This window comes from Gekko japonicus, unplaced genomic scaffold (assembly GCF_001447785.1).
Source record: "Gekko japonicus isolate JY-2015 unplaced genomic scaffold, Gekko_japonicus_V1.1 scaffold449, whole genome shotgun sequence".
Lineage (NCBI taxonomy): Eukaryota > Metazoa > Chordata > Lepidosauria > Squamata > Gekkonidae > Gekko > Gekko japonicus.
Genome location: NW_015170287.1, coordinates 635439 through 653463, shown reverse-complemented (window position 1 = coordinate 653463; position 18025 = coordinate 635439). Strand labels below are relative to the sequence as shown.

The 18025-nt window shown below is 43.1% G+C and overlaps 1 protein-coding gene across 1 annotated transcript in view; it reads left to right on the top strand.

Annotated features, from left to right (window-relative positions):
* The window catches only part of CSMD3 (CUB and Sushi multiple domains 3), a 796050-nt gene that overhangs the window by 465651 nt on the left and 312374 nt on the right, over positions 1-18025 (top strand). The window contains exon 19 of the mRNA XM_015417873.1: positions 338-526. Coding sequence (XP_015273359.1) covers positions 338-526 — 189 coding nt within the window. The remainder of the gene's footprint in view (positions 1-337; positions 527-18025) is intronic.

The following is an 18025-nucleotide window of genomic DNA, read 5'->3' as shown; positions in this document are numbered from 1 at the left end:
CACACACACACACACACACACACACACACAGACACACACACACACACACACACACACACACAGACACACAGACACGCAGACACACAGACACACAGACACACAGACACATTTATACCCCAGATCATATTACTCAATATAACATACACATCAATGTCCCCATTCACATACCATTTCTGCAAACACCCTTCCAACCTGCAATGCCCTTGTTTCTTACCAAAATAAAATATAGTGGCATATAGATTAATGTAAAACTCAGTATTTATAATGGTCCCCCTCCCCTGGATTGAAGGATACCATTCTTCATATAATCTTTGGAACTTTCTTTCTTGCACTTCAGGTGTAACAGTTAACACCTACTCTTGTTTGGATCCTGGCATACCAGTCCATGGCCGTCGTTATGGGCATGACTTTTCCATTGGATCAACAGTATCATTTGGTTGTGACCCAGGTTACAGACTGAGCCATGAAGAGCCTCTGCTCTGTGAAAAGAACCACTGGTGGAGCCACCCACTTCCTACTTGTGATGGTAAGATTTAATTCAACCGATATATAAACCGATCTACAGTGTGTTCCTATTGGTTTAAAGCCAGCCAGCTTTTCAACTGCTGGAAAGGATTGAGAGTAGGATTGCAAACTCTGGCTTGTGAAATTCCTGGAGATTTGGGGTTGGAGCCTGGGGAGGGAGCTCAGCATGGGTGTGATGCCATACAGTGTACTCTCCAAAGCTGCCATTTCCTCCAGGGGAGCTAATTAGGGTTGCCAGGCCCTGTGCTCTCACCAGTGGGGGGTGGGAGGGAACTTTCCAGGAGTGGGGGGGGCATGGTGATGGCACTGTGTATGACGTTCCTGGTGTCATGATGCCGTGCGGAAGTGATGTCATCACATCAGGGATGTCATGTAGCAGCCCTCTGGTATTTTGAGAGCGTCACCCCATGACGCTCCCAGCACTATCATGTCACTTTTGTGTGACGCCATCATGCTGGGGACTTCACACCAGGTCATGACAGTTGGGGGTGGGGCTTCCCTGGGCTGGCCAGTTGGCCGGCAGTGGGCAGGAGCTCGCAAAATCAGGGGATCCCTCATTCCCACCTAGGGGCTGTCAACCCTAGTGCCAATCTCTGTCGTTTAGAGATCAGCTGTAATTCTGGGAGAAGTCCAGGCTCCACCTAGAGAATGACAATGCTAAATGTTGGGTCCCCCTCAGGCCATCAAAAAACACTACAACGGCAATCAAGGGACAAAAGTCACATGTGCCAGAGATTGTGGTAAGGAGGGGAACTGGGCAGGATAGTGTGAAAGTTCCAGCTGTGTCTAACCTTTTGGTTTTCAGCTTTCTCCATGTAGCTGTCTTCTGTACATAGCTCTGTTATAGTATCCCAAAAGTGCTGGTTCACACAATACCATGGGATGAGCAGAGGTTGGAAGCAGTTTTGTAAATAGTGTTACTGTGCCTTTAAGGCATAATTTCTCTGAGTCTGCTTTGGTTTAGCAAATCTAGTTTATTGTCTCCAATTAGCAGTGTGCTCCAGGCCCAGTTGTTTGTAAGTAATTATAGCTCTCTAGATATAATTATAACCTCATATTTTGGTCTCCAGTAAAGATAGTTGACACCTCATGCGATCATTTATTATGATTGGGAACCTCATGTTTATTCTCACAGCATGTATATATTTTTAAATTGCTGCAAGGTTTTCTTATGTTTTTCTAGTTTTGCAGAAGGTTGAAATAGAGTGTTCCTGTATGTATTATCTTATTATTGCTACATTGTTTTCTTCTTACGTAATACCATTTGCAGCATTGTTTAACATCATGTTTAATATTTGTGCTTTGTTTCAGATTTCTTTGACCCTGGTCCTGTCACATTATTAGGTTTCTCATTCTATTGATTGCTTTGATTTACATTGTATAATCTGCCTTGAGTCTCAGTGACAAAGGCAGACTAGAAGTAATATAATTAAAACATGGGAAACATTTGTTAAAATAAGCTAGTTAACACTTTGGAGAGTTATTATCTTGTTATCAAGGTGGCCATTGTTCTTAGACCTCAGCTTGGTTATGTTCTAACTATTCTTGGCTAGGTAGGAGCTAATACTTGAGATTTAGTCTGCATCGAGAAAGCTGTATGAACCGTCACAATTTTTCCCAGGTTCAGTGAGAGATTGTTTGGTGTTCCATTCATTGATTATATTACTCCTGGGTTGCAGGCATAGTTCTGCTTCAGTCCTATATCTAGTTCCATTTCAGGTAAATTTTATGAATTCGTAACGAGTTATATGGGCTGGCTCAATCCCGTTAGATCTCGGAATTTAAGCAGGGTCTGTCTTGGCTGAAAGGGTGACCTCCAAGAAATACCAGGGCTATGACGCAGAGGCAGACAATGGCAAACCACCTCTGAAATGTTGCTTGCCTTAAAAACAAGTCTAGCTTGCCACCAAGTGGTGCATAATGCTATGTTTGGTGTAGTGGTTAAGTGTGCAGACTCTAATTTGGGAGAACCGGGTTTGATTCCCCACTCCTCCACTCACAGATGCTGGATGACCTTGGGCAAGCCATAGTTCTGACAAGAGCTGTCCTTGAAAGAGCAGTTCTTGAAAGAGCTCTCTCAGCCCCACCTACCTCACAGGGTGTCTGTTGTGGGGAGGGGGAGGGGAAGGGGAAGGAGTCTATAAGCCGCTCTGAGACTCCGAGTGAAGGGCGGGGTATAAATCCAATCTCCTCCTCCTCCTTCTAAAAGAGCTAGAGCTTCTGAATGCCAGACAAACTTAGGATCTCCTGGCTATTCTATACACAATGCCATACAATATTATTTTGATGATATGGGTTTTTCCGGGAAGATTTTCAATAAGAAAATTGAATAAGAAAAATTTCCAGAATAATTCCAAATTCCCAAAACAGAGTTTGTGTTGATTTGTATTTACTAAACAAAAAGTACACCATGTTAATTTTATGTCTCAGTAGCTAAATATGGTTGCCAGATCCGATCTTCTCCCTGGTGGGGGGATCTCCCTTTAGGTGCTCGCAGCCAGCGGGCCATGCACACTGCTGCTTGGAGATTGGGAGTGCGGGGACTGAGCCCCACCAGCTGCGAGCACTTTAAAGGATCCCTTTAAGTGTTCGCAGCCAACGGGCTCCATGCACCTGATCTCCAAGAGGCAAAGCTGTTTGGAATCCTGGCATGCCGCCCGCAGCCACCCCTCTCCCTCCCCTCTCTCAGGAGAGAAGGGAGAGGGGTGGTTGTGGGCATCCATGTTTGGTGGTGGGCTGAACCCCCCCCCCAAAAAAAGTGGGTAAACACTGCCAGCCCAGGGGTCTGTCAGCCCTATAGCTGAACTCAAACATGTTACTGGGGAAAATAATTAAATGTAGTCTAAATGTTCAATCAAATTCAAAATGGTATGCAGATATTATGGTATTGGAATAATACTTATAACAATGTAGAAAAGTAGAGTATGCACGTCATTTATGATGTTTAAAGCTCTAAAAACTACTGATGTGTTCATTTTAATATGTCCAAAGAATAGTGCATGATATGCTCATGTATTGCAACAGAATTTAAGTCTTCCATGGAGATCACTGGGGCACCTTAGTTTCACTGGCACTCTGTTGCATTACTTGTTAGTTTCATAACACCATGTTAGAGGAGAAGGGTAAATAATTTTATTTTAGTTTTGGGTTTGATGTGACCTGGACATCTCATCTGGTGAATTCATAACTTGATTTTATTTAATTTTTTAAAAAGGGAGTCATTGTATGTATTTATCATCCAGAAACACAGCCAGTTAACAAAATCAATAAGACCCACATGTACTCTCTCACACAATTCCTAGCAATAATAATATAAAATAACCCTTGGGTTTGATCCAGACTAAACTGGCAATTTCTTGTTTCCACCGGAGACCCTCCTACATGCCATTCCTTGGGGTCCCCATCCCCCAGGAGCAGTATTATGTGGAGATCCGTGGGCTGCAGTGTGTATGGGGGTGGGAGAGACAGAAAAGTTCAGTTTTGCCACTTAAACATTTAGTCTGGATCCAACTAATTAATTATGCCGTTGAAATTGCCTAGTTCACCTAATATGGCACTGTTGTTGACAACCATTCATTGTTATAAAGCAATGAATCTTTAGACATTTCATTCTTTTTGTGTGTTTTTTGGTATTTTTTAGTATTTGTGTGTGTGTGTATGTCTGCACCTGGAAGTCACATTGACCTCTGGTGACTGACCCCTACTGGGGGCTGAATAAAGCCTGCCTGTGTCCTTCCGACTTGGTATTCCAAGGAAGTCTCCCATCCAAGTATTAACCACAGTTGACCTTGCTTAGCCTCCAAGATCTGACAAGATCGGGCTTGCCTGGGCTATCCAGGTCAGGGTTGCATTTCATTTTTTTTAGTGGAAAAATAAAGCACTGGAAATATTTTCACTGCACATCTCTGATCATCAAAAAATGTTGACTTCCTTATTACATTTCCCTCCTGCTTTTAATTTGTTTATACCATATGGCTCTTGGCCTGGCATCTCATTCATAATGATAGTGCTTCACTTTTGCCCTACTACAGAATTGCTCATTCCTATTTACTTTCTCATGAATGCCCCATTCCAGGGTTACTCTTTTTATCTTGCTCATCTTAGTGTACCTTGCTTTTGCTTCTGATCGGCAGTTTCTCTACTAATTGACTAGACTGATCTCCTTTGACTTTTCTACTCAGTATTTTGGCTTCTTCCAAGTCATTTAGGGGTTGCCAACACTGGATGGCAACCAAGAGGAGAGGCAGGGGGCAAGGATGGGAAGGATGACATAGTGACAATAGTTGTCTGCCCTGGAGGAGAAAAACAGTCACTCAGCTGAACCTACGGGAGTGTTGCTCTAGCATCCAGTCATCTGTCAGAGGGAGGATGGAATGTTGGAGGGAAGCACAGCAGGTGGGGTTCACATTTGCCTCATTCAGAGGTCAGTGATCATTTTTGGGTGTGCCTCAGCAAAAGGGCAGACAGTTTGAAGGGTATTTCTGCCTGGTAGTAAGGCAGAGTGGTTTAACTCTACCTCTGAGAAAGAATAGAGTACTTGATTGTTGGGTCTGTCTCTGGTAATGACCAGACCTTGTGCCATTTAGTTGGACTCCAGGGAAAGGACAGGTAGATGTGGGTGGAATACTGCGTGTAAAAGGATCCAACCTAGTGGCTACTCAGTGAAAGCCTGTTTGTACCTGTAAGCAGTAAAGAGAATTCAAACCACACCCTGAAGCCATAACTAACTTAAACATATGTGCATCAGCAAGGTTTCTCGTTTGACCATCTGGAGACCTGTGCTTCTTATCTGCTCTTTAAAACCACCCTGTAGATAAATAAATCTTCATTCACACAACTCCTGCCTCAGTCATTTCTGTGTTCTATTTGCCCGCCCCAAAACTTAACTTGTGGCAGCGAACCCAAAGCCTAAGCATTTGCAGCACTAAGAACATCTTGTGACTTGGGTAAAGGTTTAAAGTTTAGAACAAACTTGGTTCCACAAAATTATAAGAGGCTGTGTGGGTCCCCTCAGTTGGTAGAAGAGGCCTGCCACAGATCTCCTTTGTGTTTTCAATTTTGGCTTCTTTCAAGCCAGATCGGGGTTTTGAAAATTGGGTGGCAACTTGCAGGAGAGGCAGGGAGGGGAGGAATGACATGGTGCCAATGGTGCAACATAACTTCTGGCAAAAACTGGGAAGTGATGCCATTGCATTGATGTGGCACTCTATGATCCCTCTGGAGAAAAGTAGCTTGGGAAAAGTTGCAGGAGAAATGCAGTGGATTCGGAAAGATTAAGGTAGTCCCTTCACGCCACACTTTTTCCCACCATAGAAAACAATGGAGGGGATAGGGGCAACCTGTTTGGGGGCCCGTAGAATTGGACCCCCTGGTCCAATGTTTTTTAAACTTGGTGGGTATCTTAGGGAGAGGCTCCAGCAGCTACCCTGTGAGTTTGGAGTCTCTCTCTCTCAAACCCCATCCCCTCCAGCCCCCAGAATATACCCTATGTTTTCACCATTGACTTCAATGGCCCATAGGATATAATGGGGCCGAATTGCCACCGAGATTCGGCGGCAATTCGGCGGCAAGCCGATTCAAATCAGAGAATTTGAATTGGCCTGCAGCAGCCCAAAAGGGGTCCGAATGGGCCATTTTCGGGGGTGCATTTGATTCGGACGAACCGAATGCACATCCCTAGTGAACACTTACAAGGGATGCTTTAGGCTGATCCTGTATTGAGCAGGAGGTAGGACTAGAGGGCCTGTATTGCCCCTTCCAACTCTATGATGCTACAATTCTAACTTTCTAAGGATTGTCAACTGTACTTAGAAGTCAAGGCATGGGAGGATTAGCACTGACAGAAGGTCTCCATGTGAACTAGAGAGGTGTGATTTCTTTTACATGACACCATGTGACAGCATGATGGACTGGTGACTGTTAAACTTGCTCTTCTGAGCTATCTTGTCCTTGCTGCAGAGGATTGCTTTCCACAGCTTGTAACAGTCTATTCTGATGCTACTGTAGCTCACAGTTAATGGAGATGGATCTTATTTCATGAATAGAGCCTGTGTGCAGAAGCAATTCTTCTTATGCTACTAGGCACTACATGCTTACCATATAAAAATAAACACTATTAAGGATATCCCTGTGAACAGTATTCTCTGCTGCACAATAACATTACATATTGTGACAAATGTCTTCTTTGGGATGCTGAACTAGTGTGCAGTTCATTAAGTAAATGAGATTCTCTCCCCCCACTCTAGAGTACATCAGTAAATGGCAATTGTCCACTGAATAAATATCCTCTGAAGGCAAGATTGAGTATATTTATTCTGGTCCATTTATGGTAGCTCATGTTAATGTTCTTACTCTATTGGGTCTTTCAGTGTTAATTTTTTTAAAAAAAGAATTGGGCTAAATCTGGGCAAAGAATCATTCTCCCAAGATCTGTCCCTTGTATGAACTCAAAATTAGATCAGTTCTATAGTTTATTGCCTTTGTGGCTAGCACAGTCTTTTGGTATGGCTTTAGCTGCCCTGTAATTCGAAGTGCAATCCTGTGCAGTTATTCCAAGCTAATGGATTTACAGGAGTGCACTGTTAGAGCACTAAAAAGTTAGACCTGGGCCTAGCACCATTGGTCATGGCTGGTTGGAAAGGTTCTCCCTCCATCCATCTTTTCCCATCATATCTAATCTAGTAAGAGGAGACCTAGCTTTGTGTCTGGCAGTAACAAAATATCACTTGTTTTATGTGTAGTTCTGTGGCCAAGCAGCAACTGTAGGAGCAACAGCTGCAGAATTGTGAAGGATTGTTGCTGTGCAGATGGTGAAAGTAGGGTTTCATCTGGGATTATCAACTCTGAATTCAGAAATTCCTGGTGATTTACAGGCGGAACCTGTAGAGGGCAGAGTTTGTGTAGGGGAGGGATGTCATAGAGTTCACTATTCAAAGCAGCCATTTTCTCCAAAGGAACTGATTTCTGTAGTCTGGAAAACAGTGGTAATTCTATGAGAACTCCAGCCACCAGTTTCAGTTCAGTTCAGTTCGGTATGTAACCACTACAACTCCAAGGCTAAGTCAAGGACGAGAGATCACAGGACAGGCTGAACTTTGTAAGGAAAAACAACCGTGATATGATAATGAAACTTTGTTATCCAGCGAAAAAATATATCTTCTTTAATTATCCAGCGAAAAACAAATCCATAAAGGTGTTTTCTTTGAAGTAAATTGGTCTCAAGTTTTTCTTTCTGACATACAGCGCTCAATGGACCATTTCACTCAAGGTTTTATCAGATGAGACCTTACACTAGAAAATATACAAAAACACGTACGTTTTTCACCACTTATAGTCTGAATGCACCCAAAACAGTGATCAGAATACTGTTGTTTTTAAAGGGAAAAAACCCTCAAATAACTCACCCTTTTGTATTTTTTCTACTCCCTCTTCCTTTCTAGTTTGCACTGTACCGTCAGAAAGAAAAACTTGAGACCAACTTGCTTCAAACACTTTTATGATTTGTTATTCACTGGATAATTAAAGAAGATATATTTTTTCTCTAACAAGGTTTCATCATCATATCACGTTGTTTTTCCTTACGAAGTACCACCTGGACGCTGCTAACCCTAGCAAACTTTGGTCCCAGAGAGAAGTTGGTTGTTTCTGATCACTGCCTTCTCAGGCCACATTTCCTGTTCTCTCCATGTCACACTGATGTTGCTTCCTGTATTTAGATTTTGCTTGTTGATAGTTGCTGGAAAGACTTCCTTTGGCTACTGATTCTTTATTCACATCTGACCTTGATTGTGGAGCTCCTTGACTGAAAGTGAAGGCCTTCCTGTTTGAGTTTTGAGTCTTATTTGTGCATAGAATGGTATATGCAGATGCATTCAAGCGTAAAAAACTGAAAATAACTGTACAAGGTAGTTAGTCTTGAATTTTTCCCCCTGAATAATTTCCAAATCAGTTATTCCAGTCTTAGAAACAGCGTTGCTGGTGGCAAAGAAGAAAAGAATCCCTATATTTGCAAAACTGAGTGCATTTTAAAGATGGTATTTAGTCAGCTTGCATGAGAATTAAAATAGATAACTTTTTTTTTTTTGCTCTTGAGCTTATTCCATTTACCCATCATTGCTGGAATGAAATATGAAGCCTATCCAGCATTTTGTTAATTTACATTTTGAAACCCCCCCCTTTTGATTGAGATGCACAGTTCTGAATCCAGAATTTGTGGTATGTCACTTGTTTGCACTGCAAGCAGGAAAACAAAAGTACTTAGTAAAGTACTGGATCTGTTCAGGTAGGAGAAAATATTTTGAAGAAAGAACAACTATTCACATCTGAACAAAGTAATATGATGGTGTAAGGATGAGGTTTGTGTGCCTGCTCTGTACTTACACATGCTCTATGCTTGCATATGGTGGGCAGCCCTGTGCTTACACATGGTGGGTATCTCTGGGCTTGTGCTTTGTGGGCAGCTGAGGAATGGAAGGCTTCCTTTAAAAACTTAGTCTGCAGTCACACACACTAAATAATCTACTTTCAATCCACTTTCAAACAGGATTTTTACTGTGTGAACTGGCACAATCCACTTTGAAAGTGTGCTGAAATTGGATTGAAAGTGGATTATTTAGTGTGTGTGACCGCAGCCATGGAGTGTTTGATTGTCTGCCTTCTGTTGATGGAGGCTAATCATTACTGGGTATGTTTAGGAGTTTGCCTTTTGTTAAGACCAACATGCATCTCATACTTTTGGAATCTGTTGACTTGACTTGGTTGTGTTGGTCATCATACTTTTGAAGGCCTCTTCCTGATCTTTTCATTGTGGTTAACAAATCAGAAACACACTCTTTGTACATACACATGCCATGGCTAGTGATGAAAAAGAGAAGGAGAAACAGAATTTCCACAGGGGATAGGAAGTACATACATCTGTGAGGCGATTGTGATCTGCTCACCAGGGTTAAAAGCTGGGGAAGCTTTGGCTTGGATCCAGCAATGTGCAAGAGGAAACATAAACAGGTTCAGTGCAGTTCTGCTTGTGCAAGATCTCGGTGCTACACCTAGTGCTTTCCCCCCTATGTTATGGTACTGTCTGCTCAAGATCATGTAGAAATGTTTGTGGGGGGGTACAATACATTTGACATATTGCAAGCAGCCATCGTAGTTTGTTTCTTGTGTTTCCACTTGTGCAAGAGCTCTAACACAAGGAGGAATTTGGTACAAGATCCAACCCTTCGTGTCTGCATTTGGGAACAGTTACCCTTCATGTGACTATGTATTATGGTAGCTGGCATGCCATACATATCACCATCACCATCTTTCCTTCCCAAAGGTTTCCTAAGTACCCACTCTACAGTAGAAGGATTACTGAATAGCTGTAGGTAACTGTGCACATCCTGCTGTTTGTCATGTTACGTCCAGGAAGAGACATGTGTCTTAATCAACCATGCTGTGTGAAAGGGTGGATTTTCTATTGACTTGACTTGGTTGTGTTGGTCATCATACTTTTGAAGGCCTCTTCCTGATCTTTTCATTGTGGTTAACAAATCAGAAACACACTCTTTGTACATACACATGCCATGGCTAGTGATGAAAAAGAGAAGGAGAAACAGAATTTCCACAGGGGATAGGAAGTACATACATCTGTGAGGCGATTGTGATCTGCTCACCAGGGTTAAAAGCTGGGGAAGCTTTGGCTTGGATCCAGCAATGTGCAAGAGGAAACATAAACAGGTTCAGTGCAGTTCTGCTTGTGCAAGATCTCGGTGCTACACCTAGTGCTTTCCCCCCTATGTTATGGTACTGTCTGCTCAAGATCATGTAGAAATGTTTGTGGGGGGGTACAATACATTTGACATATTGCAAGCAGCCATCGTAGTTTGTTTCTTGTGTTTCCACTTGTGCAAGAGCTCTAACACAAGGAGGGATTTGGTACAAGATCCAACCCTTCGTGTCTGCATTTGGGAACAGTTACCCTTCATGTGAATATGTATTATGGTAGCTAGCATGCCATACATATCACCATCACCATCTTTCCTTCCCAAAGGTTTCCTAAGTACCCACTTTACAGTAGAAGGATTACTGAATAGCTGCAGGTAACTGTGCACATCCTGCTGCTTGTCATGTTATGTCCAGGAAGAGACATGTGTCTTAATCAGCCATGCTGTGTGAAAGGGTGGATTTTCTACTTGGTAGCTATTAGAATTTAATTTAAGATGTATAGCTAGTGTGTAAGGGTGTGTTTGTATGTAAGGGCTGACAGATTTTAGCAATCTGGTGCTAACTCCCCCCACCCCCCCGTTAACTGGCACAAACACTGTGGGCAAGATGTATCATTTACAAGTGACTATGTCAGCATCATGCAGTGCATCTTGTCGCAACAATACTACAGTAGTGTTTCAAGCATGTGGGAGAGGAAAAATTCAAGTGATTTGAGCTATAACTGCATTGAGCATCTGAGAACACAAAGAAAATACAGAGGAATATATCTGTTTAAGTTGAGAATAAATTGGCAATTTTCCTTGATTCTCCTTTTCTGTTGCAGGCCACCCTTGTGTCATTGGTCAAGGTCCCCTACCACCTGGAGCATTCAGTGGGCTGCATTGGAAGGGGGGAGGCAGGAAAATTTAATCTTGAGCCAACCCATAGGATTGTATATGTAGCTTGGGAAAATAATGATTGTAACAATGAAAGCAGTTTAAGATTATTGGTCCTCACCTAAAATTACCAGATTTTCATTGGGTTATGGTCCTTTGTTACTGATGCTGAACTTTCAAAATGAAATGAAATAATATCTCAAACAGTATTTTGAAACTTCATGTTCTGAATTGTGATTCTTGGTTAGTCTTTGTAAATGGTAGTGTTTCTGTTCTGGTAGATCAATACAGCAATTTTATCTTGATGTAAAATAATGAAAGGAACCAGACTTTAGGAGCCTGCTGGAATCTGTGTTAAGAATGGGACAAAAGGAACCAATTTCAGTGAAGGGAAACTTATTTTCTTTAAGTGTTTAAATGTATTCTTCCAAAGCAAGATTGTAGGAAGGGGATGTGTGTAGGCTTGGTTTCAAAAGAACTGGGTTATCTTGTAAAGGGGGCAGTACAATGATTTATTAATCTCATTCTACATGGTTTTCATTCTGTGGGGTCATACATCCCAACACTATTGGTTTAAAAATGAGAAGCCGTGAAATCTGAAGTGTGGAATGCACTGAGAAAAAGAAGATGTTCATTTAAGCAAGTGCCGTGCTGCTTTGGCTACATTGACGGTCTTTCCAAGGGGAAACAGTATTGTTGTGCCTGATTAAATTTATGGCCAGACACGATAGCTTACTGATGAAAAACACTCATTTTAACGGGGTATGATGTTTAATGTTGTGATGCGACAGTGTTTTCCATAATCATAAAAAAGTGAAAATAAACAAGATTTGCCAATACTTCAGGCAAACCATAATTGTATTAAAGATCAATGTAACTATTGGGATAGATGTCAGTAGGAGATTAAGAAGCTATCAAACAAGTTTGCAGCTGTCTGTTAGTCAGATTGCTCATAGGATGAGTCTGTTTCTGATCTCCCAGCATTTCCCTGTATCCTGGCCTTGTTTGCTGGGAAACAGGAAAGCTTCAAGGGCGATTAGAAGCTGACAGAGGTTCAGCTAAAAATGGGCTTCTGACCTACCTCAGAGAGATCAGAAGTGAACCCTAATCCTAGCTAGGGTTGCCATCCCCCCCAATGCGGGCAGGGGTTCCTCCACTTTCGGGGGTCCCAATCCACTGCCGGCCAGCTGGCTGGCAGGGGAGCCCCACCCCCAAAGAGCCTCGGTGCACCCAATGTGCCCGGTGTGATGACATCACATGGAGGGGACATCATCACGTCAGGCACATCGCACGGGGATGCCCTAGCATTTTGGCCAAATGCCAGAGTGTCCTCTGGCACGACATGCCCGACACGATGATGTCGCTTCTGGGTGGTGTTATTGAGGTGCACAAAGTGTGTGTGCCAGACGATCCAGGAACCTGGACTGGAGCCCCCCGCCAGCAGCCAGGTAAGACCTGGCAACTCTAACCCTAGCTCCTGACCCTTCAAGCTAGGTGAGGGGAACAGAAGCAATGCTTCTGATATCCTCATTGCAAAAGGGAGAGGAGAAAGGTTTGTTTCCCTCCTCCCCCTTCAAGCTATTTGAGGGCGGGGGTGACAGAAGCAATTATTGTGATCTCCCTGGTGCAAAAGAGAAAGGAGAAGGAGCTCACCAGTGCAAAAGAAAAAAAACAGAGATTGTTCATTTCCTTTTGTCTGTAGGCCTAGCAGCAACTGGGGAGGGGGGGGAGAAGTGATCTTTTTCTCTCTCACCCCAAACTGAGAGCTTGAGCTACAAAGAACAGGTACAATCTCCTTTTTCCCTGCAGACCAAGGTTTTGTTGTGGAGAAGAGGAATCAGCTGTGCATCCGTCACCCCCCACCCATCTGCCACAGCTTAGTACCTTTGACATGCAGCATAGTTTCCACGGTGGAGAATCATTAACATTGCAATGTTTTATATTTTAGTTGGTAAGTTGTCTTGGGTGGATTCCCATAGAGACAAGGCATGCTAGGTGTCTAAATAAATCAATAAAATCAGAAGAACTGGCCATGCAGCGGATCCCTGCAATCAGCTGGGAGTCAGCTGCTCCCCACCCAAAAAAAAATCCTGTGTTGCATACAAATTTCCGAGGGTGGGGGAGAGAGAAGCAATTATTGTGATCTCCCTGGTGCAAAAGAGAAAGGAGAAGGAGCTCACCAGTGCAAAAGAAAAAAAACAGAGATTGTTCATTTCCTTTTGTCTGTAGGCCTAGCAGCAACTGGGGAGGGGGGGATAAGTGATCTTTTTATCTCTCATCTCACCCCAAACTGAGAGCTTGAGCTACAAAGAACAGGTACAATCTCCTTTTTCCCTGCAGACCAAGGTTTTGTTGTGGAGAAGAGGAATCAGCTGTGCATCTGTCACCCCCCCACCCATCTGCCACAGCTTAGTACCTTTGACATGCAGCATAGTTTCCACGGTGGAAAATCATTAACATTGCAATGTTTTATATTTAAGTTGGTAAGTTGTCTTGTGTGGATTCCCATAGAGACGCGGCATGCTAGTTTTCTAATTAAATCAATAAAATCAGAAGAACTGGACATGCAGCGGATCCCTGCAATCAGCTGGGAGTCAGCTGCTCCCCACCCCCAAAAAAATCCTGTGTTGCATACAAATTTCCCCAACAGGAAATCAGAAGATGATCCTTCATCTTCTGGGAGTTTAATTCTGATGGCTGCATGCTCCTGAAAATAAGAATATAAGAGACATGTTGGACCAGACCAGTGGTCCATCTAGTCCAACATCCTGTCTCACACAGTGGTCAACCAGTTCCTCTGGAAGACCACCAATAGGGCATAGGAGCCAAGACCTTCCCCTGATGTTGCCTCTGGCACTGGGATTCAGATGTTTAGTACCTCTGAATGCTGAGGTTCCATTCAGTCACCATGACTAGTAGCCACTGATAGACCTCTCCTCCATGAACCTATTCAGTCCCTTTTAAAGCTGTCTATGCCTGTGGCCATCACTACATCCTCTGACAGTGAATTCCACATTTTAATCACTCTATGTTTACAGGAATATTTACTTTTGTCCATTCTGAATCTACTGCCCATCAGCTTTATTAGATGCCCTCAAGTTCTAGTAGTTTGGGAGAGGGAGAAAAAGTTCCCTTTGTCAACTCTCTTCTCCTCATGCATCATTTTATGTACCTCTGTCATGACCCCCCATAGTCATCTCTTTTGTAAACTGAAAAATCCCAGACTCTTCAGCCTTTCCTCATAGGGAAGGTGCTCCAGCCCCCTAATCATCTTGGTTGCCCTCTTCTGTACTTTTTCCATCTCTGCAATGTCCTTTTTGAGATACAGTGATCAGAACTCTATGCAGTATGCTAAATGTGGCCACACCATAGATCTATACAGGAGCCTTATAATATCAGTCATTTTATGTTCAATCCCTTTCCTAATAATCCCTAACATAGAGTTTGCCTTTTTCACTGCTGGAGCACACTGGGTTGACACTTTCATTTTTTCGCCCCAGTGTGCAGCACCTTACCCTTACCAACACTGAATTTCATTTGCCACATTGTCACCTACTTACCCAGTTTGTGGAGATCCTCTTGGAACAAAAATGAATTAATTAAATAACACACACACAAACAAGCACATGTATATAAATGAATGGGCATTTCTGAATATAACAGGCAAAATTATTTCTGTCCTTGAGATCTGTTTAGAACAGAGGTGTCGAACTCATTTGTTATGAGGGCTGGATCTGACATAAATGTCACTTTGTCAGGCCGGGCCATGTGTGCCATAAAATGTAATGCCAGGTACCAGAGATATAAACATTATAAAGGATAGCAACTAGTAAGCCCTGAGTTGGTGTGTCCTCACTGCATGGCCCCATGGGCTGGGAGTGGTGTGCAGAGGAAAACCCACATGGGCAACTGGAGAGCCAGCAGTGTAGCTCTGGGCAGATGCTCCCATGCCCCAACAGAGGATTGTCTGTACCCCTTCCACGCAGCCATCTGAGACAGCATCCCCAGAGCTGCAGGCCGAATGGAGATGTATGAATGTGGCTGTAGTGGCCCCCAGTTTACCAGTCCCTGAAGTGAAGGGGTTCTGCTTGACTGCTGCAGACAAGGTTAGCCTGCCATTCTGAAGACACAAGTGAAGTGGCTCCACCCACCCACCCTCAAGCAGCCTTCTATTTCCTCCCTTGCACCAGTTGCTTGTGGGCTGCATAACAGCCCTGGATGGGCCAGTTCTGGCCCCCGGGCCTTATGTTTGACACCCCTGGTCTAGAGCAATATCGATGAAAAAATATTTCTGGAATTAATTTCTGTGTAATACTACATTTCAGTCTTAAAAGAAGAAGAAGAAGAAGTCACTGTTAAAAAGTTTGCTAAAATGACTTCACTGACAGAGAGTTTGATTACCTGAAGCTGACAACAGAGCTTTCACATTATTTAATTTGGAGGAATTATTAATGTTCATTAAGAACTGCAATCAACAAGTCTCAAATTATGCATATTGGTTAAATACTGTCAAATGGTAGAAGAACGGTTTTCTGTTTAGAAAGGTCTTTAATTTAAATTACTGAACAGCAACTGTAGCAAGGGAAGCTAAATGTTTAAGAAAAGAGTTAAGATTTAAGAAAAGTATGTGCTGAATGTCCCAACTTCGACTGAAGAGAGGCACATATTTTAGATAGTTCTGCAGTGCAATCCTAAGCAGAGTTATGCTTTTCTAAGCCCGTTGATTTAAACAAACTTAAATGGACACCGTCAAAAACCTGCGTGTTTATTTGGACAAAACGGAAGAAGCAAAGCCTCTGAGGATGATCTTAAATAGTTGGGCAGATTCATATGGGAAGATTAAATACTTAATATAATTGCCACTGCCAGTGCTTTCTCTCTGTTTCTCTTAAGGAAATTTGTTGGACAGCAGCATTTAGAAATTGCTGATATTAACCAACCTTTCCATGAAAGATTTTGAATGTGACAGAACAGGTGAGGGAGCAGAATACACATATGTTATGTACTCTCTGTTCTCAGGCACTAGAAATAAACATTTAATAGCTCCCACAGTGAAGAGATTTGCAAGAGCCCAGTGTGGCAAAAAAAAACCCAACCCAAACCCTTGAGCCTGATATGTGAGGAAGAGGAAGCAGAACAAACTTGTGCTTTCATTTTTCCCTCAGACACATGGTCACCTCAGAATTGGCTTCCACACAAGTGGTTTCATTATTTATTCTTTTCTTTCTTTCCTGTGTACCTGACTCTGGCCCCGTTCATACGAGGCAGTTTGGGCCGGGAGCGGGCCAGATCGGAAGCGCAGCAAACGGGAGCGATCCGACGTCAACATCTGCCTGGCGTCGCGCTCCCGCCCGTTATCCGGCCCTTCCCCCGTTGATGCGTGGCAAAAATGATTCATCCATTTGGGCCGCCTCTTCCTGGCCATGGGATCCATGGCATGTCTTGCCGCCGCCGCATCCCCAGCCCCCGGTCGAACTGTGCATGCCCGAGCATGCGCAGTTCGGCAGCCTCCCCTCCCACTCGCCTCTTTCTCCCCGGCATCTGATCGTGCCGGGGAGGCGTTTCTTTTTTAGCGAGGCTTTTAAAAGCTGCGCTTCTCCTCGTTTTTCCCCTGCCGTGTGGCAGGGGCCTCTCTCAGCTAAGACACTTAAAAGGTGGTTTACAGAACTAAAGCAAAAGCAAACCTTTCCATGAAAGATTTTGAATGTGACAGAACAGGTGAGGAAGCAGAATGCACAGATGTTATGTACTCTCTATTACCTACAGTTCTCAGGCACTAGAAATAAATGTTTAATAGCTCCCACAGTGAAGAGATGTGCAAGAGCCCAGTGTGCCAAAAAAAACCCAAAACAAACTCAAACCCTTGAGCCTGATATCTGAGGGAGAGGAAGCAGAACAAACTTGTGGTTCCATTTTTTCCTCAGACACATGGTCACCTCAGAATTGGCTTCCACACACGTGGTTTCATTATTTATTCTTTTCTTTCTTGCATGTGTACTTGACTGTCTCAGCTAAGGTGGTTTACAGAACTAAAGCAAAAGCGCTATGGGCTACAGAAGTAAAATTGGCAAGTAAGCAGCAGCATATAATCAACTGCAGAGCTTCATCATAGCCTGACCTGAATGGCCGAAACTAGTCCAATCTTGGAATCTAACCAGGGAGACCACCGAGGGATTCCAGGGTCGCTATGCAAAGGAAGGCAATGACAAACTACCTCTGAATGTCTCTTGCCTTGTAAACCCTAGGGAGTCACCATAATATTGCTGTAACTTGATGGTAATTTACATACACAAAGCCTCATCATAAAATGATCAGTTGTCCAAAAGCAGAGAGAGGCCCAAGAAACAAAACAATGAAATATGATATATAAACTTCAATTGTCAGTCCACAGATGCTCAAAGGAATGAGAGTGTTTTCAGTTTGTGCCTGAAGGTCATCAAATCTGGTACATTGACAGGGGGAGAGAGTTCCAAAGATCAAGAACAACAACAAAAAATGGCTACCCCGCTTCTGAAGGCAAGGCACACAAGCCCTCTTCACAAGTTACAGTGAATGCACATTATGTCCTTCATGTACATGTGTACATCTGTTTGTAGGAAAGAGCCAAACATGTTCACTTCACAAAGGAACCCAGCGACCTGTACCTGGATCGATGTGGGGTTTCAGTCACACATTCAGCTGTACATTCAATAAATGTAATATGAGAATTCAATAAATGTAATATGAGAATTGATTAACGTATGAATAAAGAACAATCAAGCGCCGTTTGTACATCAATTCACCGTAACTAGTGAACAGGGCTATACAGCAAGTTTTTAAGGATGGATTTAGCTTTTAGGCACATTCATGTGACAGCAATAGAAGTTACCCTAGTCCCAAGTGGTTTAGTGTACTTTATTTGTAGAATGTGTTATGTGCAA